The sequence below is a fragment of the Erinaceus europaeus genome, chromosome 13, assembly GCF_950295315.1.
Source record: "Erinaceus europaeus chromosome 13, mEriEur2.1, whole genome shotgun sequence".
Taxonomy (NCBI): domain Eukaryota; kingdom Metazoa; phylum Chordata; class Mammalia; order Eulipotyphla; family Erinaceidae; genus Erinaceus; species Erinaceus europaeus.
The window spans coordinates 59534968-59560985 of NC_080174.1; the positions used below are offsets into that span (position 1 = coordinate 59534968).

At 47.0% G+C, this 26018-nt stretch overlaps 2 protein-coding genes and 1 long non-coding RNA gene across 11 annotated transcripts in view; 2 read left to right on the top strand and 1 right to left on the bottom strand.

Moving 5' to 3' along the window:
- ATPAF1 (ATP synthase mitochondrial F1 complex assembly factor 1) overlaps nucleotides 1–8018 on the top strand; it is a 51891-nt gene extending 43873 nt beyond the window's left edge. Inside the window, exons 9-10 of one of the 4 annotated variants that reach the window (XR_009553825.1) lie at nucleotides 7333–7438; nucleotides 7699–8018. Coding sequence is in view for 3 of the 4 variants with exons in the window: in XM_060205993.1 (XP_060061976.1) it covers nucleotides 5394–5447 (54 nt within the window). In the remaining variant the exon portion in view is untranslated. Of the gene's footprint in view, nucleotides 1–5393; nucleotides 5510–7332; nucleotides 7586–7698 lie in introns of those variants that run through there. The other 3 variants (XM_060205995.1, XM_060205994.1, XM_060205993.1) reach the window with 3 other exon arrangements.
- Nucleotides 2885–14401, bottom strand: LOC132542861 (uncharacterized). Of its 4 annotated transcripts, none has more exons than XR_009553831.1 (4): nucleotides 14285–14401; nucleotides 12983–13288; nucleotides 12602–12702; nucleotides 2885–4824 (listed from the first exon to the last, which is right to left on the bottom strand). It is a non-coding gene; the product is annotated as an uncharacterized LOC132542861 (long non-coding RNA). The 4 variants fall into 4 exon arrangements; XR_009553830.1 differs by lacking the exon at nucleotides 14285–14401 and adding an exon at nucleotides 13628–14036; XR_009553829.1 differs by lacking the exon at nucleotides 14285–14401 and having other exon boundaries at nucleotides 4341–4824; nucleotides 12983–13594.
- MOB3C (MOB kinase activator 3C) lies at nucleotides 14088–26018 on the top strand. 3 transcript variants are annotated; one of them, XM_007521393.3, is made up of 4 exons: nucleotides 14088–14222; nucleotides 17758–18226; nucleotides 23554–23756; nucleotides 24053–26014. In XM_007521393.3, exons 2-4 carry the CDS (start codon nucleotides 17809–17811, stop codon nucleotides 24080–24082), a joined length of 651 nt encoding a protein of 216 aa, XP_007521455.2. In that variant the 5' UTR covers nucleotides 14088–14222; nucleotides 17758–17808; the 3' UTR covers nucleotides 24083–26014. The 3 variants fall into 3 exon arrangements, with proteins under 3 accessions (XP_007521455.2, XP_060061985.1, XP_016042858.1); XM_060206002.1 differs by having other exon boundaries at nucleotides 14095–14222; nucleotides 17763–18226; nucleotides 24053–26018; XM_016187372.2 differs by lacking the exon at nucleotides 14088–14222 and adding an exon at nucleotides 14549–14687 and having other exon boundaries at nucleotides 24053–26017.

A 26018-nucleotide genomic window follows, 5' to 3' on the forward strand; every position in this document is an offset into this window, starting at 1 on the left:
TCTCTCCATCTCTCTCTCTCTCTCTCTTAGGTTTTATTTACTTATTAATGAGGAAGATATGAGGAGAGAGAGAAGAAAGAACCAGACATCACCACTCTGGTATATGTGCTGCCAGGGATTGAACTCAGGACTTCATGCTTGAAAGAAAGTTTAATGCTGGGGTCTGGGTGGTAGCGCAGCGGGTTATGCGCACATGGTGCAAAGCGCATGGACCCGGTAAGGATCACGGTTGGAGCCCAGGGCTCCCCACCTGCAGGAGGTTTGCTTCACAAGTGTTGAAGTAGGTCTGTAGGTGTCTTTCTCTCCCCCTCTCTGTCTTCCTGTGCTCTATCGATTTCTCTCTGTCCTATCCAACACCAATGACAACAATAACAACCAGGACAACAAAATGGGAAAAAATAGCCTCCAAGAGCAGTGGTTTAATAGTGCAGTCACTGAGTCCCAGCGATAACCCTGGAGGTGTATACACACACACACACACACACACACAAAGTTCAATGCTTTATCCATTGTACCACCTCCCAGGCCACCAGGTGTCTGTCTCTATCCAATAAATTTTTAAAAATTAAAAAGAAAAAATTAAGTGATGTGATATCAGGGGAAGGACCAGGGCCCAGAGGCCAGTTCAGTCAGTAAAGCATTGGACTTCTAAGCATGAGGTCCCAAATCTGACCCTTAGCATCTCATGTGCCATGGTAGTACTCTTGTTCTCTTTCTGTATCTCTCTCATTAGTAAATTAATCTTTTTTTAAATATTTATTTATTCCCTTTTGTAGCCCTTGTTTTATTGTTGTAGTTATTATTGATGTCATTGTTCTTGGATAGGACAGAGAGAAATGGAGAGAGGAGGGGAAGACAGAAAGGGGGAGAGAAAGAGAGACACCTGAAGACCTGCTTCACCGCCTGTGAAGTGACTCCCCTGCAGGTGGGGAGCCGGGGGCTGGAACCAGGATCCTTACGCCAGTCCTTGCACTTTGCACCACGTGCACTTAACCTACTGTGCTACCGCCCAACTCCCAGTAAATTAATCTTAACAAAAAATAAAAGGACTAGGGAGTCGGGCTGTAGCGCAGCAGGTTAAGCGCAGGTGGCGCAAAGCACAAGGAGCGGCATAAGGATCCCGGTTCGAACCCCGGCTCCCCACTACAGGGGAGTCGTTTCACAGGTGGTGAAGCAGGTCTGCAGGTGTCTATCTTTCTCTCCTCCTCTCTGTATTCCCCTCCTCTCTCCATTTCTCTCTGTCCTATCCAACAACGACAACAACAATAATAACTACAACAATAAAACAACAAGGGCAACAAAAGGGAATAAATAAATAAAATATTTTTCAAAAAATAAAAATAAAAAAATAAAAGGATTAAATGATATAGACTATGAAGAATGCTTAGCACTAAGTACATGTACAAAATTGTAGCTGTTTGATTAAATATATTGTATAATCAAAGCACACATCTGTCAGGCTGAGCTTCACTGACGGGAGACAGACGACCCGGGATTCATGGTTGAGCTGTACAAAGTATCTCTTTATTCATGCAGGACACAGCGCAATCTAAGCCGAGCTAAACTAAAACTAAACTAAAAAACGAACAATGCTGTCCTTATATATATTTTCCAAGTAGGGTGTGAACAGGATATGACGTAGAGAGGGTGGAGAGAAAAGTGACTGGTGAAAATCAGGGTGTGACAAGGAGAGGGGGCGGAGCAGGCGAGAATTCTACCACTGAACCACCAATGCCCTGGAGGGAGGGTGGTGCTTTATGTAAATGTAAAAGTGATTTATGTAAATAGACAGCAGCTTTGAGTGGGATCAAACCAATCCCTATACAGGCATACCTGTGCTTGGTTAACCAGAAGCCAGGGGGAGCTGGCATACTACCCAACACACATCCATATAGAAAAATGGGACCTTCTGCTCCTGAAACATACATCTACTTCTAGTATCCAAGTTTCTGTTGTGCTAATTTTTCCTAAACTATATTGCAATTTTCAGAAACTATTTCCCATCAACAAGATGGTATTGCTATAGTAATCATGCCAGGGAGTATCCATTAAGAATTTGGAAGTGAGGGGGCCGGGCGGTGGCGCAGTGGGTTAAGCGCATGTGGCGCAAAGCGCAGGGACCAGCATAAAGATCGCGGTTCGAGCCCCCGGCTCCCCACCTGCAGGGGAGTCGCTTCACAGGCGGTGAAGCAGGTCTGCAGGTGTCTATCTTTCTCTCCCCTTCTCTGTCTTCCCCTCCTCTCTCCATTTCTCTCTGTCCTATCCAACAACAAATTGCGTCAACAAGGGCAATAATAATAACCACAACGAAGCTACAACAAGGGCAACAAAAGGGGGGAAAAATAGCCTCCAGGAGCGGTGGATTCATGGTGCAGGCACCGAGCCCAGCAATAACCCTGGAGGAGGAAAAAAAAAAAAAAAAAGAATTTGGAAGTGGAAGTCGGGCAGTAGCGCAGCGGGTTAAGCGCAAGTGGTGCAAAGCACAAGTACCAGCGTAAGGATCCCAGTTCGAGCCCCTGGCTCCCCACCTACAGGGGAATCACTTCACAAGCGGTGAAGCAGGTCTGCAGGTCTCTTATCTTTTTTAAATTATTATTTATTTTCCCTTTTGTTGCCCTTGTTTATTTTTGTTGTTGTTGTAGTTATTGTTGTTGTTGATGTCGTCGTTGTTGGATAGGTCAGAGAGAAATGGAGAGAGGAGGGAAAATCAGAGAGGGGGAGAGAAAGACAGACACCTGCAGACCTGCTTCACCACCTGTGAAGCCACTCCCCTGCAGGTGGGGAACAGGGGGCTTGAACTGGGATCCTTACACAGGTCCTTGCGCTTTGTGCCACGTGCGCTTAACCAGCTGCACAACCGCGGACTCCCTGCAGGTGTCTCTCTCTCCTTCTCTGTCTTCCCCTCCCCTCTCCATTTCTAGAGAAATGTCCTATCCAACAATGACAACAACAATAACTACAACAATAAAAAGGGCAACAAAAGGGAATAAATAAATATATATTTTTTAAAAAAAGAATTTGGAGGTGAGGGGTCAAACAGTGGCACATTCTGTAGGGCACACATGTTATGCACAGGGACCTGAGTTCAAGCCCTATCCCCACCTACAAGGTGGGAAGTTACGTGAATTATGCAACAAGGCTACAGGTATCTCTCTCCCTTTCTGTCTTTCTCCTCTCAATTTCTCTTCAAAAAAAAAAAAAAAAATACACACATCTTCATCATCCTTGAGCACCAGATTAATCATGCAGACCCTAAGCCCCAGTGAAAACTCAGATGGCAAAAAAGAAGAAAGAGGAGGGTGGAAGTCAGGCAGGTTAAGCGCAGGTGGCACAAAGTGCAAGAACAGGAGTAAGGATCCCAGTTCAAGCCTCCGGCTTCCCACCTGCAGGGGAGTGGCTTCACTGATGGTGAACCAGGTCTGCAGGTGTCTCTCTTTCTCTCCCCTTCTCTGTCTTCCCCTCCTCTCTCCATTTCTCTCTGTCCTATCCAACAACAACGACATCAATAACAACAACAATAACTACAACAATAAAAAACAAGGGCAACAACAAAAAAAGGGAATAAATGAATAAATTTTAAAAAAAGAAGAGGAAGGGGAGGAGGAGAAAAGAATTTGGAGTGGAATGGGAGACAGTTTAGCAGGTACAGTGAACTCTTAACATGGTGAGATCCTGGGTTCAATTTCTGGCACTACATGGGAGCACCATGAACAGCAATGAAAGGAACTCCATGAATGACAGAGTAGCATTCTGTTCCTCTCTCTGTGCTCTCTCCATCTTTCCTTACTCTCTCTAAATATCAGTATATAGAATTTAAAAATCGAGGAGGGGAAGGATTAATAAATGGGGCCAGGGAGTTCACTTGGTATTGTCATGCATGTCTGAGATCCTTGGCTCATTCTTTTGTGCTGCACAGGAGAAATAAAAGTAATTTGGAAACTTCAAAAGCTGTTTTTGCAAGATGATAGAAAGAAGTAGGCTGGGAAGGTAGCGTTAAATCTGGACAAGGTTACACAGGTGGCAGTGACTGCTGTTTTTCTCGTCTTAATCACCAGCTGACGGGATTCAGTGCCCACACCTGGACAAATGGAGGCAAAGTGGGATGCCCAGAGCACAGGGGCTAATCTCTGGGCTCAGTGACAGTTGGAGTAAATGGCTTATCTGAGACCAAAGTTATTCCTGGTTATAGACCTCTGTATTTAATGCCTTGTCAACTCATTAGACATAACAGTTTACAGTTTCAAGAGAAAAGTCTATAATCTTCCCCACCTGACTAGACATCAGACAGACACACCAGAAGAGCTCGTCAAAGATGTTTACGCTTAGACTCCACACGGAAATAAAATAAGTAGGGTTTGTTTTTGTTTTTTTTGTCTCCAGGTTTATTGCTGGGACTTGGTGCCTGCACTACGAATCTACTGCTCCTGGAGGTTATTATCGTTGTTGTTGTTTTGTTCAGTTTTTAAAGATCCCATCTTCTCTTCCTTTCCACATCACACATATATCTATTACTACATCCAAATGTCCCTCCTTTTTTCCTCTTCTCTCTCCTGGTCCTGATGGAGTTGGAGTTTAGAGAGATCTGTTCTTCTTCCCTCTGTCATTTCTCCCCCACTGGAGTATGGAACAAAATTATTTTGGGGGTGTGTAAGGTGGGAGTTCTGGCTTCTGTAATTGCTTCTCCACTGAACATGGGTGTTGGCAGTTCAATCCATACCTCCAGTGGGGTAGGGCTCTGGAGAAGTGAGGTTCCAGGACACATTGGTGAGGTTATCTGTCCAAGGAAGTCAGGATGGAATCAGGATAGCATCTGCAATTTGGTGGCTGAAAGGTGACAAGATATAAAGTCAGACAAAATTATTAGTGAACAGGAACCAAAAAGTAGGAACAGAGCAGATGAGAATAGGAATCTTAGGGTGGAAGGAAGCTAGGAAGTACATTTTAGGCATGTTCCTAGGGGCCCACAATTATCACAGTTTTTGCTTGAATTTGATAGCCAACATAAAGTTGGACAAAAATACTGTTTGAGGAGATAGCGTTAGAGTAGAGAAAAGGGCTAGAAAGTTGGATTAGTTTTCCTATATTTGGGAGCTACTTTCTTCCCCGATCCAGCTTTCTAGTACTATTTCCAACTCTGACACCATCACCCCAGACAATACATTTAGCCCAGCTGCATGTTAGCTGTCAGGCTCAGGCAAAATTAGTACTGATTCATGGTCCCCAATGGCTGTACCATCCTGAGCACGCCTGACCTCATCTAAGTCATGGGCCCCTAAAATAGACTTCCTAGCTTTTTTCAAAATGGAGACCCCTAATCTCATCTGCTGTATTCCAACCTTTAGGTTCCTGATTATTAAACAGTTTGTTCTGCTTTATTTCTCAGTGCTTTTCAGCCACCAACTTGTAGATGCTACCATGATGTCAACCTGACTTCCCTGGGGAGATGACCTCACCAGTGTCCTGGAACCCCACCTCTCCAGAGTTCTACCCCAATAGATAAAGATAGAAACAGGCTGGGAGTATGGATCAATCTGTCAACACCCATGTCCAGTGGAGAAGCAATTACAGAAGCCAGACCTCCCACCTTCTGCACCTCTTAATGACTCTGGGTCCATAGTCTCAGAGGGATAAAGAATAAGAACACTTCCAATGGAGGGGATGGGATAAGAAACTCTGGTGGAAGGAATTGTGTGGAATAGTACCACTCATCCTGTGGTCTTGTCGATCATTATTAAGTCAATAGAAAAAAATTACAAAAAAAAAAAAGTTGCGTTAGGACTGAGAGTAGCTCCCATTCTTGAAAAAAAAAAAATCTATGAATAAAATTAACTGTTTACTCCATCCACCTGACCCAGGGCCCATTTATATATTTATATTTAGCACAGGAGCCTGTGTAATCTCTGAGTCCTTGTTGATCTGAGCTCACAGTTCATGGCCACAACTGGAAACATTATAGGCTGCATCCATTTCAGGAACAGTTTTCCTCGAGTGGCAGGGCAGGATGACCCAGCCTCCCTTTGGATACAGTCCCTACCATTGCTGCTTTATGGTGAGGGCAAGGTCCTGGGAAGGCCCACAAGAAGGCTTATGATGATGGAATTGACCAGTGATGGTGTAAAGAGGGATCTGTTAGAGGTCCAGGCCTATCATAAAATAGTTATCTCATACGAGAGGATTTTATATGACAGAGAGAAACCAGAGCACCACTCTGACATGTCTGATACTGGAGGTGGAGCCAGGAATCTCAGGCATGAAAATCCTGTAATCTACATGGGCCAGAAGAGAATTTGTCATGGTAGGGTGTGTCCCTCACCATGCCTAACCTAAGTTTGAGCTCTAGAACCATAGGGGAGTGTTACAACATTGAGTATGTCTCTATCTCCTTATCTTAAACAAAAACAATAGAAAAAAAATTGGCTCAGAAGCAGTGACATCATGCATACAGGAGGCCCCAGTACTGCCTAAATAAATAAATAAATAAATAAATAATTCTTTGAGTAATTCTGAAGCTTAGTCTGGATTCTAAATGCCCTACAATTAGTCGTTTTATTTTTACTTTACAACTGAGGAAAAAGACCCCAGACCAGTGTAATATATGATGTTGGTAACAATGGTACAATTGGTAACAATTTGCTACAAATCTAACTGTAGGAAATATCTGAAAAATAAGAACTTTTATTATTGACTGCTTCTAGGGCTAGGGAAGGCTTCTGGGTACAGTCTAGATGTTCCCAATATGTCCTGGGTGAGCATCTTGAGGAGCAAGACAGGAAAGCAAAGATCTTCCTGGTATTTTTTGTGTACAGCTGGTTTCTTTGTGTGACTGTGAGAGCTAAGAATTCCCCAGGCTCATGATCCTGGAGTCAAATGCTGGATTATCTGTTGCAGTGGATTATCTATGCTTGGCCCCTGTAGCTCCATGGAGAATTGTATGTTGCCTGTATAGACTGAAGGTCCCTATCTATCCCGTGTGCATTTGCTTTTGCCTGTGGTGAGGGATTAGAGGGGGATGATGTATGGAGAGCCAGGCAGGCAGCAATGATGGGGGGTAGATGGCAACTCAGCTACAAAGCTCAGCTGGGAAACTCACATTGGAGCTGGGAATGATTGGCTGGAACTTGCTCATCCTTCTCAGGTTGTCTCAGAGGTAGCAGCCTGCACTCTGTTCTCTGGGTGTTCCTGTGGAGAGGGAATCGCCATCAAGTTCAGGAGGAGCCCTCAGTATTTCAGTGATAGCTGCCATCTGCATTCTTCCCAGAGGCCGGTCCCTTCTGTCTAGAAACTTTCCTGCATGCTTCTCGCAATTCAAATAAAATAATATTGCATCCGCAGATCGCAACCCAATCAACGCAATGAGTGCCACCCCAGCATGCTTCACTTCAGACTGTGTCCAGAGACTTCAGGTGTGGAATGACAACCCTTCAGCTTCATCACTTGGGTGAGACCTTTCCTTTCATAGTATTCTCTAATTCCATTCCAGGTAGTCCACTCCCCAATACCTAGATATAGTGCAGGTCCCTTGAGACAGAGCATAGGTTCACCCGTGCCCATAAACTAGGGAAAAATATATACCTGAAAGCAGAAGTACATAAGAGCCTGCAGGGAATACCCCCCAACACTTCATCTGCACTATTCCAGTCTTTAGGTCCACGGTTGTTCAACAATTTGTTTGGCTTTGTATGTTAACTCTCTTTTCAGCCACCAGGTTCCAGATGCCAACGAGATGCTGACCAGACTTCCCTGGACAGACGACCCCACCAATGTGTCCTGGAGCTCCACTTCCCCAGAGACCCACCCTACTAGGGAAAGAGAAAGACAGGCTGGGAGTATGGACTGACCAGTCAATGCCCATGTTCAGCGGGGAAGCAATTACAGAAGCCAGACCTTCTACCTTCTGCAACCCACAACGACCCTGGGTCCATACTCCCAGAGGGATAGAGAATGGGAAAGCTATCAGGGGAGGGGATGGGATATGGAGATCAGGTGGTGGGAATTGTGTGGAACTGTATCCCTCTTATCCTATGGTTTTGTTAATGTCTCCTTTCTTAAATAAAAAAAATTAAATTAAAAAAACAAAGTTAAAAAAAGCAGAATTTTAAAATAATAATTATTATTCATTTCACAAGAGAAGAGGGGCACATGGTGGCACACCTGACTGAGTGCACATATTAGAATATGTAAAGACCCAGGTTCAAGCCCTAGACCCAACCTGCGCTGGGGAAGGGGGGAGCTTTGCAAATGGTAAAGCAGTGCTGCAAGTGTCTCTCCCTCTCTGTCTTTCCCTTCCCTCTCTATCCAATAAATAAATAATTAAATATATAAAAAAATGTGCACAGGGGCTGGGTGGTGGGACAACTGGCTGAGCGCATATGTTACAATGTGCTAGGACCCTGTTTTGAACCTCCAGTCCCCACCTGCAGGGGAAAAACTTTTCAAGTGGTGAAGCAGTGTTGCAGGTGTTTCTCTGTCTCTCTCCCTCTCTATCTCCCAACTTCCCTCTTGATTTCTGGCTGTCTTTATACAATAAATTAATAAAGATAATAAATTTATTTATTTACTTATTTATTTTGCCTCTGGAGTTATCACTGGGGCTTGGTGCCTGCACTACAATTCCACTGCTCCTGAGGCCATTTTTTTGTTTGTTTGTTTGGGAAGGACAGAGAGAAATAGAGGAGGGGAAGATAGAGAGGGAGAGAAAGACACCTGCAAACCTAGTTCACCACTTGTGAAGTGACCCCTCCCCCTGTAGGTGGGGAGCCGGGGGCTCAAACTGGGATACTTGTGAAGGTCCTTGAGCTTCGTACTATGTGCACTTAACCTAGTGCGCTACTGCCTGGCCCCCAAGATAATAAATTTAAAAAAAAAACACATGTTACAAAAGAAGAGAGACAGAGCCCAGAGCATCACTCTGGCATATGCAATGCTAGGGAATGCACTTGGCCTACAAATCCTGTACTCAATCCAATGGGCCACCTCTTCAGCCAGACACTAGATAGGACTTACTTAGAATCAGTCAAAGCAAGGACAGGAGAACCAAGTCTTTCAATTCCTGCCTGGGAATCTAGAAGTAAGATGTTTAGAGGGCCAGGGGATGAGGAGAGAGAATTTTAGGGAGTGAATGGGGTGGAGGGGAATCTGCCTTTCTTCACATTCTGATGAGACCACAAAGTCTTATTAGCTTCAGATGAGTCTTATTGGCTTCTGATGAGACCATCAGACTTGTTGGCTTCAGCTGTAGCCAGGACTAAGTTATCAGATAGTCCTGATTTCTTTAAGGATACTTGTTTCCCCTACAAAGATAACTCATAACTTTTCCAGTGACCCTGGAATTTATTACATGAAAGCAGTGCATTAACAAGGTGTGGAAATTGTGCTGTAAGCAAGAGACGAACAAAGACCTAATTACTTACAGGTAGCTACAGAGAAAGGGTATATTAAAATTGCATGAGTACAGCTCAATGGTAGAGTACAGGACTGGCATATGACAGATGGATGGTCTCTTTTTTTCAAGCAAATACGATTACTATTCTTATTAATTTATTGGGTAGAGACAGAAATTAAGAGGAAAGGGGGAGATAGGGAGAGAGACAGAGACTCCTGCAGCACGGCTTCATCCCTCCTGAAGTGCCCTCCCACCCCCATAGGTAGGAACTGGAGGCTTGAACCATGGTCTTTGTACATTGCAACACTGTGCACTCAACCAGACACATAACTACCCTGCCCCAGTCTCTTTTGTTTCTGTCATCACATAATTACTATGTGATGTTTCACCACTCCAAAAACAACCTTTTCAGTTAGAAAAAGAGAAGGATCAACAGAGGGAGAGAAACCACAACACTGAAGTTTCCCCCAGTGTTGTGGGGACCACAGTTTAAGCCTGGCACTCACACAAGACAAAGTAGGTAGGTTCCCAGGTGAACTATCTCATTGACCCAATAAATATCTTTTTTTGGGGGGAGGGAAGAGTAGAAGAGGGGTGCTACCACGCATAGTGGATTCTTCCTTCCTTTCTTTCTCCCTTTCTTTGTTTCTTTCTTTCTTTTTAAGCTAGAGAAGAGGAGGGGGAGAGGAAGAACATAGAGGCAGGGGGAGAGAGGGGAAGGGGAGGGAAGGAGAGGAAAAAGAAGGGAAGTAAAGTACTTGCCATGCATGAAGTTCCCGCTGGTTCCAGGGACTCAAACTCAGATCCTCTTTATGGTGAAATGGTCAAGTCTGTGCCCTACCTAAATCCTCCCCTAAATATTTTTCCACTTTTTTTTTATTGCAGGAGCTTATTTATAAGATTTGTCATCAAGAGAAAGTTCCTTTTGTTCTATCTTTATAGTAATACCCTCCTCCCTGAACACTTCAGTCTCTGATCTGTTCTCTAGCATTGTAATTCACCATTTTGAAAATTTATATAGGGAGAGGGGGATAGCATAATGGTTATGTAAAAAAAATACTTTTATGTCTAAGGCTCCAGAGTCCTAGATTCAAGCCCCCCACACCATCAGAAGTCAGATCTGAGCTGTGCTCTAATTGAGAAAAAGGAAGGAGAGGGCTGGGGAGAGAAGGAAGGAAATACATAAATGATATAGTATGTAAATTTTAAAATTAATTTCTTTCAGTCAATATAATGTCCTTGAGGGCTAGGGAGATAGCAAAATAGTTATGCAAAAAGACTCATGCCTGAGGCCTTAGCTGTCCCAGGTTCAGTCCCTGGCACCACCATAAGGCAGAGTTGAAGACTCAGTCCTCTGGATAAAACAAACAGTCAAAAAAAAAAAAAAGAAAGAAACCATGCCACTAAACCAACCTTGAAATCCATACAAGTTGTTAACATGTATTAATAGTTGGTTCATTTTTCTTACTGATTAGTATTCCATAATTCACTTTTAACTTGTAGGCCACCTTCATTTCCTTAATTTCCTGTCATTTATTCGTGGCCCTGGAGGACAGAGAACCAGGACCATAGGAAACACTCAGCACATTAGAGCTGTCCAACTACGCAGCGTCAACAGCTGTACCCACTTCTTGGGAGGGGGAGAGAACAAGCAGAAGTGGCACAGTCCCTGTGAGGTGCACTTCAGAGTGACGCAATCCCTCTGAAGAGCAGGAGTGTCATCCTGACCCCAAGAGTCTCAGAGTCCACTCATTGTGTGTGCTCCACACACACAATACCTGTGGAGGCATCATCCTCACCTCTCCAGCTCTCTGGCCTTCTATCTTGGGAAGAAAACCATGGAGGCGGCAGGGTAAGCTGGTATGCTTGAGTTCTTTAACCTGACTTTCAGATAGGCATTTTTTCTGATCCCAGGTACATACCCTCTAACCTTTTGAGTCAGTTCCCTGCTCAGGGTTGTTCCAGATGTGGAGGTGATTTGGGGGTGAGAGGACAAATTCACCAATGTCCCAGGCTTGGCCTTCCATGTTCCCCTCTATGAGGTGAACTGTAGGTTTCATATCTCATTCTGGGAAGGATCAAGAAGGAAGGAGGGGCTTTCCTGGCAGAGGAGGGGTTGGGGAGCCCCCAGAGAAGGCCACTGTGTATCAGTAGAGTCATGGTGTACTGGCTCAGAGAGGCAAGGTCAGGAAGCTGGCCTGATAAGGCACTGGATGGTGTGACTAGTAGATGCTTTTCTTGTGTAGACAGGGAAGCTGAGACCCAGAAAGGAACAGACCCTTTCTCAGAGACATATAGCAGGACAGGGTTAGGTTGGAACTACTGTTTAGATGCCTGAGCTTTGCAGTGGAAGAAAATGGTCCTCTCCTGTGTAGTCAGTGGCTCTCAGCAAGCTTCAGACACAGGGCCTTATTTGAGTCATTCATCATACCAAAACATGGGGATTGGGACCAAAGCCTGTCCTTTATAGGTGTGCAGTGCTATAGGGTTACGGTGTGCCATCCAAGAGGGGAGGAGTAATCTAAGGTAACACAGCCTATATGTGGTAAAGCCAAGACCTTATTCTCTAAGATCTGGGTTTTCTTAACCCCTGCAGAACATTCTGGAAGAACATGATCTCTCTAGTGCTGATTGAGAATTGCAGGAAGGCAGTATTGGTGTTTGAAAGAACTGGGCTAACACAGGCTTCTCTCAACCCTTCCACCTGCCTTCCCAGCTCTCCCACTACCCACCACACCAGTCAGTCAGCTTATACAGAGGCAGATTCCCCCAGGGCTTTGCAAATGAATTGGGAACTTCTGAAGTTCTTTAAAAATAAATCATCTGTATTTCCCACAGCAGAAGATTCTGTGCTTTTTATTCTTCACAAGGCCAACTCCTGCCTAGTATATAAAGTCCAGCTCAGGGGTATAGCAAACAACCATGGATAAAACCACAGAGGGAGTCATAGCACATTCCAAAGGATCTTACAGACCATAATCTCTGACCACAATGTAACATAATTAGAAGTCAACAAGAAACACATAAACCTCTCATAGGCAAAGAAACTAAAAAAACTTCTAAATCATTCATGGGTTAAAAGAGGAAATGACAAAAGAATGATGAGGTGTTTAGAACTGATAAAGAAATCACAAGCAGTCTCTGTTTCCGTTGTGACGTCAGCCCTCAGGCCATGTGTGGAGTTATTTTACACAGCCCCTCAAAGACACACTCACTGACCTTTCTCCACCCAGCTGTTGGCCCCAGGAGGGCCACTTCTATGTCAGCATCAACAGGTTCCCTCCCGCTTGACTTTGGGGAGGAGCTGGCAGTAGGGAGACCTGGATAGAGATCAAAGGAGGGAAGGAAATGAGGTCCCTTTATATATTCAGTCTTCCAGAATATGGTTGCCCTGAGCTAGCTAGGCCATCCCCACCACCCCCACTTCCACATAGGTCGCCACTCCTGTCAGTAGCCACCTTCTTACAACTCCCACTTTTACTGTTCTCCACTCAAGCAGCCTTTCAGTTGGGGAGTGACAGCTTCAGCCAAGGGCTGACGGGGAAGGGCTGCCCTAATACATTATCCTGTGGTTTCCCTCACCTTGAGAATACTATTTACTTCTTTAAACGCTCCATGAAGTGCCCAATCCAGGTGTTTCAAGTGTTTCCTACAGATAATCCTGCTCTTAACAAGGTGCTCACCATCCGAATCATATCCTCACTTCCAGATGACTGAACTCTGACCTGCTTTATCTCTGTGTGTTGCCTCCCCCACACCCCGCGCTCCACCAGCCCCCCTTCTGATCCGTTGTCCTCTAGGGTCAGCGACTGAACTGCATCTCTCTCTCAAGTGATACCTCACTGTTGTCTTTATCATCACCTGCTCTCAGTGCGCGGTCATGTTGGCTCTCAATAAGAATATCGACTAGGATAAAAGCAAATGAAGGGCCGTATTTGAATTCCACATACAAGAAAACATGCAAATGTTTGTTTACAGGAGATTTGGGATAGCGTCAGGACTCAGACAGCAAAACAAACAGAACTTTAGACTGCGGCAATGGGGCCCTCAGTTCTATAGCTAGTGTTTTTTTTGTTTGTTTGTTTTTTGTTTAGTAGCTGGGATTCTTAAGGGCCTGGCCCGCGTGCTCTCTTGCCAAAGAGCAAAGCAGACGATCCAGACACAAAGCGGCCTTTGCGTCACGGTAAACGCCCACCTCCCTCCTCCAGAGCTCCCCGCACCCCCCACCCCCCCGCCCCGGCTTACCCCCCACACCTCTGCAAGAACTGCACTAACAGTTTGTTTTCTTGATCCTCCTACCCCAAGACGCCTCCAACCTCCCCTCACTGTGAGCCAGGCACTAAGCCAGGAGCTGGGGGATGAGAGGCCGACCTGCTCCCCTGTGAGCTCTGGGTCAGGGACGTGACAGTGCTTCTAGGGTAGCAAGGCAAAGCGCCAGAAGCTGCTAGCTCTTTCTGGGCTTGCCCCCATTCTACTGCGCTGGAAACTGAGGGTGCCTTGTTGGCAGCAGCCCAGGGGGTACACTGGGAATCCCAGCAACTTGGTGCTGGTTCCAAAAGCTCGCGGGGAGTGCGAAAAAGACTTTCCGGAAATGCGCGCGAGTGTCTGTGCTTTGGGTTGGGGTGGTGGGTGGGAGGGTGGCAGGGTCCCCTTTCCCCGCCCCTTCCCCGCCCCGGGCGGCGGCGTGGCTGGGCCGGGAGGCGGGGGCGGAGCAGGCGTCGGCTCAGGGGCAGCTGGCGGCTGACCAGGCAACACCGGCTGGCGGAGCGCGGGAGGAGTCGCCGCTCGGGAGGAGCAGCCGCGCAGGGATGTGACCCGGCGCCCGCGGCCGCGGGACCTGGTGAGCAAGCGCGCCCCACCCGCCCCGGACCCCAGGGCCCGGACCCCAGCGCAGGGCCGCACCGACACTTCCCTCCGCGGGCCGGCCGCGCGGTCCCGGGCGACTTCTGCGCAGAGGCCGGCGGGCGGAGATACTGGGTCCAGGGTCGGGGCGCAGAGCCGTGAAAGTCGGGACTCCGGGAGGCGGTGGTTGGGAAAAAGGGTGTGTTTTCAGGAGCGGAAATGTCAGGCCTGCGCCTCTGGGTCCTGCAGCCGGCCTGTCCTGACAGCTGGGCCCGGGGAAGCCGAGGGCGGGCGCGCGGGGGGTGGGGGGGGAGGGGCGGGGGGACGGGGACCGCGCTTCTCCGCCTGGACCCTGGATCTGCCCCTCTGCGCGCCGCGCCCGCAGAGTCCTGGACTCAGACCCCGGCGGCCTCCGCCGAGATTGCGGCCCCTGCGGCTATGGCCGGAGCGTGCCGAGCAGCAGGTGTGGTGGTGGAGGGGACCGAACAAAATGGCAAGGCCACCCTGTGTCATGTGGGAAGTTTAGATGTCCACCCAGGAAGTGACTGACCACTTGAGTTAAAGGACACCCCGAGTTAGGGAAACAGCCCCTAAGAGAGGACTGAGTTTCTGTGACAGGGATTGTTGGGCTTGAGAGTGGGGAGTGAAGCTCTAGAGACAAGCAAGTCCTAGAGATAGACAAACCTCCCCCCACCCCTGACATTTTCCTGGAACGTAGGACTCTTGGTCAGGACACCCAAGCTGTCTTTGTGGAGAAGAGGATGTTAGGGGGTGTGTTGGGGGAGCTGAAATTGAGTTGGTGGAAGTGGTAGGGAAAGTGCATCTCCTCTTTCCCTATTACTCTCCTTTCCACTGATCTCTACCAGACTAGCCAGGGCCAGAGAATGGGTCCTTTACTTGTTGTCAAGGGCTGAAGCCCACTTTATCCTACTTCCCAATTCTGCCATTGGAGATCCCTTGCCTGACATTTATTTATTTATTTATTTCCTTTTTGTTACCCTTGTTTTTATTGTTGTTGTAGTTATTGTTGTTGATGTCGTCATTGTTGGGTAGGACAGAGAGAAATGGAGAGAGGAGGGGAAGACAGAGAGGGGGAGAGAAAGATAGACACCAGCAGACCTGCTTCACCACCTGTGAAGCGACTCCCCTGCAGGTGGGGAACCAGGGGCTTGAACCGGGATCTTTGCACCAGTCCTTGCACTTTGCACCATATGCACTTAAGCTGTTGTGCTACCGCCGGACTCCCAGCCTGACACTTTTTATATGAACACAGGCTCCTGATGTCTTTTTCCTGGGTCTCAGTTTTCCCATCTATACAAGAAATGGGTTGGGCTAGTTGATTTCTTAGGACTGTTTCGACTCTGAAAATTGTTGCTGCTGAGATTTTCTTATGGCCTGGGCATTGACTATATGCCAGACCCTGACTTAGACTGGGGAGTGGGGTCAGGAAAGGGCAGTAATAACCAAAGAAGGGCTTCCTCCAAGAAGAGAGATCTGGAAGGAAACAGCCATATTATGTATAGTCAGGCAGAGGGACCTGCATAAGAAAACACAGAGAGGGAGAAGAGTGAGGGTCATGCTCAAGGATGAGAAAGGAACCAGGGGTGATTGATGCAGAGAGGTGGGGCAGGAATGGCTGAATGAGGTCTTGAATGACAAGATGAAGGTCTGTGGATGACTGTCAGTCTGTGGATGACTGTGCAAAGATGGAGTGCCACAAACCTCACCTAACTGCAGTGTGATTCTCGATACACCTACCCCAAGCAAAGTTTGGAATGGAGACATCAAGTGAAATGTGGGAATCTCCTCTTGGGTCAGGAAGTTCAAGTCCCAAACTGAGGACAGGAGATGGATGAGAAAGCTTTCCACAGTATTGAGGTGATTGCTATTGTTGTTGTTAATAGTGAGAGAGAGGGGGAGAGGACCAGAGCATTGCTGTGGCATATACAGTGTGCAATGCAAAGGATCAAACTCAAGACCTCATGCTTACGCCAACATCTTATTCACTGTATCACCTCCCAAAACACAAAGTTTTATTTTCAAGAGGACATAGGTTTGCTGGGAGGACTACTCCTAGTCTAACAACTTCTTTCGTTTTATTTGACTGTTGCTATCCTGGCCTGACTGATGTGACAACTCTTCCCCACCTCCCACCCCATATATACTGTGCTATTGGTTATGTCTCATTTCCCAGTCCTGTCCTAGCATTACTTGAGATGTGAGAAAGGAAAAATACTCCAATGTCAGCTCTGAGGTCAAGTTCAGGATTTGTGATTATATTTATGCCTCAGTCTAGAGCTATAGTCCAGCACTTCAACTGATGAGGGTGGTGAAATCAGGTTAGAGTTTGCCCTGGAACCAGAGTACAGCCTTAGTACTCAGTCTGGAGTCAGTTTGTAGCTAAATTCCAGATTCACACCTACCAGAGTCTAAATTTCCCCACTGGGGAAATTAGCTGACTTCTCTGAAAGTCCCAGAAACCTGACCTGATAAGAGTGACCCAGGGAGGTTCATGGGCCTAATCCATGTCTGAATTAAAGGTTACTAAGCCATTTTGGAGCTGGAGGTAGGACCTAGGACTCCTGCTTTCAAGCCTGGCTTGCTCATTGCCCCCAAAGTCTGAGATCCTTCCATTCTTGGAATCAAAGCAGATGCATCTGAATTCTAGATGCCCCAATTAAGTGGATCTGACTTCATCCTCCTGCCTCCCAGTGCCAGGCACGTAGTAGGTGCTTTAGGACTATCTGCAGATTATCAGGTGCAGGGGGAGGGGCCAGAGGCTTGTTTGCTTTGGGGCTGGAGGAGGCTGGTTTCAGGGGAAGGATCTCTAGCCACTGTTGGAGGAAGTGGTGCCTTCTAGACATGCTACCCTCCCCCTTTCCTCCAGTGCCTGCAGCCACACTCAGAGGCCACCCCATTGACCATTTGTGGGCCCTTTCCTCTTTAAGGGCACTAAAAGGAAAGGACATTTTTGGTAGAAAAGTCCCTTCTGCTCTCTGGGAATCCCCAGTAGCCAGATGAACTACAGGATATCCCAGAGGAAGCTGCAGGCAGGAGTGGAGGGGGGATTCCCCCTGCCCCCAAACAATGCAGCTAGATTCTCCCACGCTGCACCAGCTGCCTCTGGGTCACCCACACCCAGGTCATTTCTTGCAGGACTTTGCCTTCTGGTGGGCCTGCAGGAAGCCTCTGCTACCACTTTGACAGTCAATTGCAAGTCTGTTGAGCACCTGCTTAGAGCCCAGACCCAACCACCTAGCACTCTCTGAGAAGCAACGAAAGCAGAGAGGAGAAGAAACAGCAAGGTTGGGGGTGAGGGAGGGGAGCTATCTGCACCTGGTAGGAGAAGCTAGAGGAGCTCAGAAATGGGGTCAGGGAGCTGGACCCAAGAGATGAGGAGGACTTGAATTCTAAGCAGAAGTTGTCCAAAAGCTGTGAGGTAAGAGGGTACATAGGTGTTGGGAAGTCAAAGCCTCTTGGCAAATGTTTTTCCCCTTACTCAACCTGTCCCCCTGTGCCCTTGTCCCTGGAAGGGCAGCTACAGGTCTTGATCCTGGACACCTGGCCCTTGGCATAGCCTGGCCATGGCGCTGTGCCTGAAGCAGGTGTTTGCCAAGGACAAGACGTTCAGGCCACGGAAGCGCTTCGAGCCGGGCACACAACGCTTTGAGCTGTACAAGAAGGCTCAGGCATCTCTCAAGTCGGGCCTGGACCTGCGCAGCGTGGTGAGGCTGCCGCCTGGTGAGAACATTGACGACTGGATCGCTGTGCATGTGGTGGACTTCTTCAACCGCATCAACCTCATCTATGGCACCATGGCTGAGCGATGCAGTGAGACCAGCTGCCCGGTCATGGCCGGAGGACCCCGTTATGAATATCGCTGGCAGGACGAGCGCCAGTACCGGCGGCCAGCCAAACTCTCAGCACCACGCTATATGGCACTGCTCATGGACTGGATTGAGGGTCTCATCAACGATGAGGATGTCTTTCCCACCCGTGTGGGTGAGTGCTACCTGGTAGGCTGGTCAGGCCCAGCACCAGCCACAGGATTCCATTCCGAAGATGGGGCATTTAGTTTGATGGAGCAGTTCTATAAAAGGTAGTGGTAGTATGTGTAATTTTTTCTTACTTTGCCAGCACGTTATTGTTGGGGCCTCCACTATTTCTGGCAGTCACTTTTTTTTTTTATATAGAGGGTGAAAGACAGAGAGAAATAGAAAGGGAAGGAGAATGGGCCCTGGCGTGGTGCATCCAGTAGAGTGCATATGTTACAGTGCCCAAGGATATGGATTCAATCCCCCAGTTCCCACCTGCAGCGTGGGAAGCCTCACAAGTTGTGAATCAATGTTGCAGGTCTGTTCGTCTCCCTCTCTGTCTCTCCCTCTCACTTCCCTCTCAATTGCTTTCCTATAATAAATAAATAAAATGTTTTAAAAAGAAAAGAAAGGAAGAAACAGAGAAAAGGAGAGATACCGGCAGCACTGCTCCACTGCTAGTGAAACTTCCTCCATGCAGATAGGAACAGGGGTTGCGTTAGGGTCCTTGAGCAGGGTAGCATATGTGCTCTACTGGGTCAGCCAGTACTCGGCCCTGTGTATGTGATTTTTCATCCCCATTTTGTAGAAGATGAAGCTGAGACTCAGGCATGTTGAATGTCTGCTCAAGGTCAGACACTATGAGCTAGAGGACTGCCTGACTCCCAGTTTGGGGCTTTTGTCTGAAACATGAGTGTTCCTCCAGGGACTGTCTAGCCGAGATCACAGACACTTTGATTCTCAGCACCCTCCAGCACAGGTGCCTCCAGATGTACTTAGCCTGCTTGGGATCATCTGGCTTGCAGCTGCCTGGGAGTTTCCTCTGATCCTTGGCCCCAGGAAAGGGAAGAGGTGGGAGTTGTGTGGACTGGATGGTATCTCTACCCTTAAGGGCAGAGGTTTCCCTTATGAGGCCCATATCACCGGGCTCTGTCTTATCTCGGCTGGGCAGCCTGGACTGGTGAGGGCGGGGAGGAGAGATGAGTGATGTCACCCTGGCCCTGTGTCCCCACCCAAGGGCAGCAGAAGGGAGTGTTGGCCCAGCGGCTGAACAGGCATGACGCTTTGTTCATCACTGCAGCCCCAGCTCCACCTGGCCTCTTTCATCCCAGTGAAGGCTCTGGGAATCAGAGATGGGTGGGGCACGGTGGTCAAGCCCCAAGGGAAGAAGTCTGAATGCTAAAGGAAGTTGGGCACTGAGTCACAGTGTAATGCCTATGGCTCCTCCTCATTTCCTGCACTATCATGCCCAATAGTGGGTATCTTCTTTTCACATGAGAGGAAACTAGAACTGAAAAAGGGACAGTGCACTGGATAGGGAGGGGTTCAGAACCAAAGCTCAAGCCCCAACTCTGAATGGAAAGTTCAGTGGAATCTGGCCTGGGCTTGGAAGGACTCAATGGGAGGTAAGACTCAACCCACTCAAGAATAGCTAAAGAAAGAAAGAGAGAGAGAAAGGAGAGAGAGAAAGATATATAGAGAGAGACAGAGAGAGAAAGGGAGGGAGGGAGGGAAGGAGGGAGGGAAAGAAGGAAGGGGGGAGGGAGAAAGGAAGAAAAGAAGGAAACAAAAACAAAAAACTCTGTGGACCAGTATGAACCCATATTATTTTTATTTAAAAAAAAAAAAAGAGGCAAAGAGGGAGTTAGGCGGTAGTGCAGTGGGTTAAGTGCAGGTGGAGCAAAGTGCAAGGACCAGCATAAGGATCCTGGTTAGAGCCCCCAGCTCCCCACCTGCAGGGGAGTCGCTTCACAGGCGGTGAAGCAGATCTGCAGGTGTCTGTCTTTCTCTCCCCCTCTCTCTCTGTCTTCCCCTCCTCTCTCCATTTCTCTCTGTCCTCTCCAACAACAACAGCAATAACAACAACAGTAACTACAACAACAATAAAAAACTAAGGTAACAAAAGGGAAAATAAATAAATATAAAAAATTTAAAAAACAATTTAAAATAAATAAAAGTAGAACAAAAAATACTAAAAGAAGCAAAGAGAAAGAGACCATAGCACCAAACCTTTCTTTAATGCAATGGGGATCAGGCTCAAACCTGGGTCATTCACATGGATGGCAAAGTAGCGCACTATCCAAGTGAATTATTTTGGCAGCCTCTTTATTCCCTCTACTCCATAGCCCCCAAAGTTAGGGAGACTCCAGATAGCTGTGCCTTAACCCTCAGGTGACTCAGACACAGCTGGGGAAAGGACATAGTCAGTTAGGTCTCTAAACTTCAGGAGTGAAAGGCTGTGCAGAAATCATTTCTTTTTTTTTTTTGGAGGGGGAGCATCTCTCAAGTTTTTATTTATTTTTTATTTTTTATTTTATTATTTTTATATTTATTCTCTTTTTGTTGCCTTTATTGTTGTAGCTATTATTGTTGTCGTTGTTGGATAGGACAGAGAGAAATGGAGAGAGGAGGGGAAGAGAAAGATAGACACCTGCAGACCTGCTTCCCTGCCTGTGAAGCAACCCCCCTGCAGGTGGGGAGCCAGGCCTCAAACCCAGATCCCTATGCTGGTCCTTGTGCTTGGCGCCACCTGCGCTTAACCCGCTGTGCTACCACCTGACTCCCTCAAGTTCTTATACAGATTATAAGATCACAGGTATATAGTTCCATACCACATACACCACCAAAGTTCTGTGCCATACCCCCAACTGCCATAGTTCTCACAAGTCTTAGCGATAGTTCGACTGCTTCTGTTCTCTCTCTTTCTGGAAGTTTATATGATTCAGTTATCTGTATTCTGCATATGAGCAAAGCCATCCAGTGTCAAGCAGGTTTTGAGAATTGCTGCAGTATGGTATAAAGTAAGATTGGCTCCAGCCTTCACTTTATATCAATTAATAGTCATGTGGCCTGGGGCAGTGACTTTACCTTTTCGCACTTCTCTTTTGTCATATTCCAAATGGCTGTCATGTCTGTCAGCAGGGTTGTTATGAGGATTAAAAGCAACAGGTGTAAATGGCCTGGTTCATAAATAGATTTTTTCCTTTGTATGTATAACTGAATATTTGAAAGAATGAGGGGTATTTGAACTAGCTCTTAAAGGTATAACCTTTTTTATTGATTTAATAATGGTTAACAAGATCATAGGATAAGAGGGGTACAACTCCATACGGTTCCTACCACCAGAGTTCCTTATCCCATCCCCTCCATCGGAAGCTTTCTTCTTCTTTATCCCTCTGGGATAATGGACCCAGGATCATTATGGGATGCAGAAGGTGGAAGGTCTGCCTTCTGTAATTGCTTCTCCATTGAACATGGGCATTGGCAGGCCGATCCATACTCCCAGCCTGCCTCTCTCTTTCCCTAGTGGTAAGGTCATCTGCCCAGGGAAGTCAGGTTGGCATCATGGTAGTATCTGGAACTTGGTGGCTGAAAAGCAATAGGATATAAAGAAGAACAAATTGTTTAATAATTAGGAACCTAAAGGTAGGAATATAGCAGATGAGATTTGGAGTTCTATTTTGGAAAAAGCTAATAGGTCTGTTTTAGGTATATATTTTGCCTGAGCGCAACAGCTAACATGCAGGTGGACTAAAGGTATTGTCTAGGGAGATGGTGTCAGATGGAAATAGGACTAGAAAGCTGGATCAGAGAATAGAGTAGCTCCCAAATATGGGAAAAATATAAAATACCATTAACTGTAAACCCCATCAATCTGATCTGGGTCCCATATTCAGCACAGGAGCCTGTGTAGCCTCTGCATCCCTATAGGTCTGAACTCACATTTCATGGTCACAGCTAGGAACATTCTAGGCTGCACTCATTTCAGGATCAGTGTTCCTGGAGTGGCAGCGTATGTTAACCAGTCTCCCTTCAGAGAGTGGGGCAGTCCTTACCATTGTTGTTCCACATTGAGGGCAAGGTCCTGTAGAGGCCCACAAGAGGGTCCATGATGCTGTTTGTGATGGAGATGACCAGAGATGGTGGAGAGAGGGATCTGTTAGAGATATATAGGCTCATCATATCTATGTGGGAATCCCAGGATGATGGGGTGGTCAGTAGTGACCAAAAGAGTCATCATTAAAGTATGCCAGTCTCTTGCCCTTATCCAGCTTTTATAATCCTTACTTTATCTGACAAGGTTAGCCTGAAAGTGACTGAGGGAGGTGAAAAGGAAGCAGGTGAGTAGGGTATCAAGGTCTAAGTAAAAACTATTTGATTAAGTAAACGGCATAGTTTTTATAGGGCTGGAATATAGTGTACTGGTTGTGACAAGTGTCTTGTCATGCGTTCAGTCCAGGTTCAAATCCCAGCACCACATGGAAGTGCCACAGCTCCAAGGAAGCTCCATTATGGTGGAGAGTCTTCTCCTTTCTACATATCTTGAATCAAAAGACCTGTAGCAAAGGTGGAGCAAAATCACTTATGCTTGAATCCTTGATCAGAGAAAGTGTGTGTAATTTTAGGATTAGTGGTCTGGGCCTTCTACGTGAATGTTGAGAAAGAGAAGGACTCAGGGTGGAGCCCTTGGAGACCAGGACCAGAACATGAAACACCTTAAGCAGGTATCACTCTGGGAAGTTAGAACTTAATCCTAAAAAACCAAGTTTTAAAAAACAGACCCCAGGTATTAATGAGCTTTATCTTGAAATGGCATTCAAGCATGTTAGGTGTGCATTTACAGATGCACAAGATTCTGGGAAGAGCTTGGGCATGAATTACTTCTTTATTTATTTATTTATTCCCTTTTGTTGCACTTGTTTTTAAATTGTTGTAGTTATTGTTGTTGTTATTGATGTCGACATTGTTAGATAGGACAGAGAGAAATGGAGAGAGTAGGGGAAGACAGAGAGGGGGAGAGAAAGACAGACACCCGCAGACCTGCTTCACTGCCTGTGAAGCAACTCCCCTGCAGGTGGGGAGCCAGGGACTCGAACCGGAATCCTTATGCCAGTCCATGCGCTTTGTGCCACCTATGCTTAACCCAATGCGCTACCGCCCGACTCCCATGAATTACTTCTTAATCTAAGAAGGGTTGACCAGTGATCCCAACAAGGTTGCCAAGTCCTGCTCAGGGTGATATGAAATGTGGGAGATGCTGTGTATTTCAGCAGGAGAGCAGCACAGTTAGATCTGTGCTCTGTTGAAGGGGGGAGTGTGGGAGAATGCAAACAATGATCTCTATGTCTCCCACAGGAAGTGTGCTAGGAAAGGGGCCATCTTGGGGGAAGGTGGTGTTTGTGCAGGCACGTGCACACACATATGGTGAGAAGACAAGATTGGGCAGAATTTTATCAGCAGGATGCTAAGCCTCCCTCTCCCCCCCCCCTTTTCTCCCCATCCCTGTCCACCCAGGAGTTCCCTTCCCCAAGAACTTCCAGCAGGTCTGCACCAAGATCCTGACTCGGCTCTTCCGTGTCTTTGTCCATGTCTACATCCACCACTTTGACAGCATCCTCAGCATGGGTGCTGAGGCACATGTCAACACCTGCTACAAGCATTTCTACTACTTCATCCGAGAGTTCAGCCTGGTGGACCAACGGGAGCTGGAGCCACTGGTGAGGCCCTGGCTCCCAACCTTTCCCCACCAGTTTCGAAGGCTCCATGTTTTATGAAAGTCCAGTAGCCAAATGAATAACTGAGAGAGAGGGGCAATTCATTTAATACTGGGCTCTCTGCATCAGTAAGAAGCATTCAAGTATTTCATAAACTGAGATCTGCACTCTGGCCTTCGGGTGGGTGGAGGCTCACGGGGGCCAGGTTCAGGCAGAAGAGCAGCCAGGCCCTATGGTTTGGGAAGGGATTTCCTGACGGTTGAACTCTGACTCACCCTCCTCACCTTGTATTTCTGCAGAGGGAGATGACAGAGAAGATCTGTCACTGAGCCCAGTCACAGATGTTGTTGCCCATCAGATGAACCGTCTGCACACAGAGCGGCAAAGAGAGGGAACCTTCAGGCATCTGGTGGAAGAGGAACCGGAAGTCCTGGCACTCCACCATACACCCAAAGCTCCCAGACTTCTAGTTGTCAGGAGTCAACTCATATGTCCCCCTGCCTGCTTATGAAGGGAAGAGCTTAGAGGTGGGGAAAAAGAAGGAAAGAGGATGTTTAACCTCTGACATGAAGTCTGGGGGCAGGAAGGTTGGCTAGAAGATGTCTCTTCTGATACTTGACTTTTATGGTGGTGCCCAAACCTGTAGAGGAATGTGAATGTGGCTGAGGTGATAGCATAAACAGTACAAGAGAGAACAACCTATGTATGAGTGAGCAGAGTGGTGTGTGTGTTGAGAGAGATTAGGTGAGGTGTGTCTATGAGCATGTAAGCAGCTGTCTTGAGCCCTCCCTGGTATACATTAGACTTCCCAGAAATATTGGGTAAATAAATGTATGAATGTTAAGGAGAAGAGGGGGAGAGGGAGGGAGGGATTGAGACCATCAGACCATGATGACTATAGGTGTGGTGACACAGAACAGTGTTCCTACTTAGTGTATCTGACTGTGTGTGAGTGGACAAGCTGTGGTTGTAGTTGTCACTCTGAATCAGTCTTCCAGGTTGCCATTGTTTGTTGTCATGTATTCTGGGGAACAGGGGTGAGGTAGGAAGAAGAGCCTTTCCCAAAGTACTTAAACTCTTGACCCACCATAGGTGAACACAGCTTCCACTCTGCTCAGCCAGAGATGCCTATGAGCTGCCATTCCACTTATCCTTCTGCCTCAAGGAAGGCTTGGTGATAATTAACCTCAGAGGTTTTTGAGTGGTCCCTCATGTCCACAAAGATCCCCTGGTTCTTTGATTGGGAATCATGCTCCAATCTAGCTCCCAAAATCTATAGACTTGGCTCCAAGGATCTGAAGCCCTGTACTAGATAATCTTTCAACCCAAGGGACTAGTGGAAGTTGAATTGGAAAGCTCCAGAGACATGTCTTTCAGCCCAGGACATTGAACTAGTGGATGGGCTCTCTCTGGCCTGGAGAACCCTCTTCTGCAAATCTCTCCCTCTTGACCTTCCCTGAGCCATTCCAGCTGGGTGGATATCAGAGCCTAATCTGTAGAGAAAATTAGATATTCACTCAGCACTCCATGTTCAGCCTTATGTCCTGACCCAAAGGTGGGGAACTTGAGGCAAGGATAGAACCCTCCTTTTCCAGAACCTCCATACTAGGAGGCCAGGATGAAGAGCTGGCAAGAACCCAAGATTCATCCGGTCTCACTCACAAGAGGAAGGAAACTGGAATCAGGAGGAGAAAGAAACTTACCAAGACCTCAAAACAAGACTTTTGTGGATCTGTAGTAGAAACAAGGGTCTGGACTCTTACCCCACAACCTATGGATTGTTACCTGGGGAGATGAGATACACATGAAAAGCGAGCTTGACAGCATCTCTCCAGAAATAGTTGTTGCTACTCAGAGCAAAGAAACCTAGTCTTGACATAAGAGTCTCCACTACCCCTCAGCTTGACCTCTGCTTGACTTGTCAAGATTGCCACACCACTGACGCCATTCCCTTCTTCATGGCCCAGCAGCTGCCTCATCCTTTGGGAAGGAGACAGGGTCCCTAGTACCAGCCAGCTGAACCTCAACCTGCTGCCTCCAGACAAGTTCCTGAGGGAAACACAACAGCCCAGCAGCTTTGCCAGAAACATTCAAGTGTGGAGACTCAGAAGCCCCCTAGAGTAGACTCCTGATTGGAGGATAGATAGACTTTAGACTGTGGCCAGTGCTAATTGCAGAGGGAGAAGGGGTGGGTAGGTGGGTGGGAGATCTATTTTTGTGAATCTGAAAACTGTTGTTTTTGTTTGTTTTGTTTTTATAAAATAA

Coding starts and splice junctions, on each gene's coding strand:
- MOB3C (XM_007521393.3), top strand. CDS start 17,809: ATGGCGCTGTGCCTGAAGCAGGTGTTTGCCAAGGACAAGACGTTCAGG. Junction 18,227..23,553: donor TGTCTTTCCCACCCGTGTGG/GTGAGTGCTACC, acceptor CTGTCCACCCAG/GAGTTCCCTTCCCCAAGAAC. Junction 23,757..24,052: donor AACGGGAGCTGGAGCCACTG/GTGAGGCCCTGG, acceptor GTATTTCTGCAG/AGGGAGATGACAGAGAAGAT.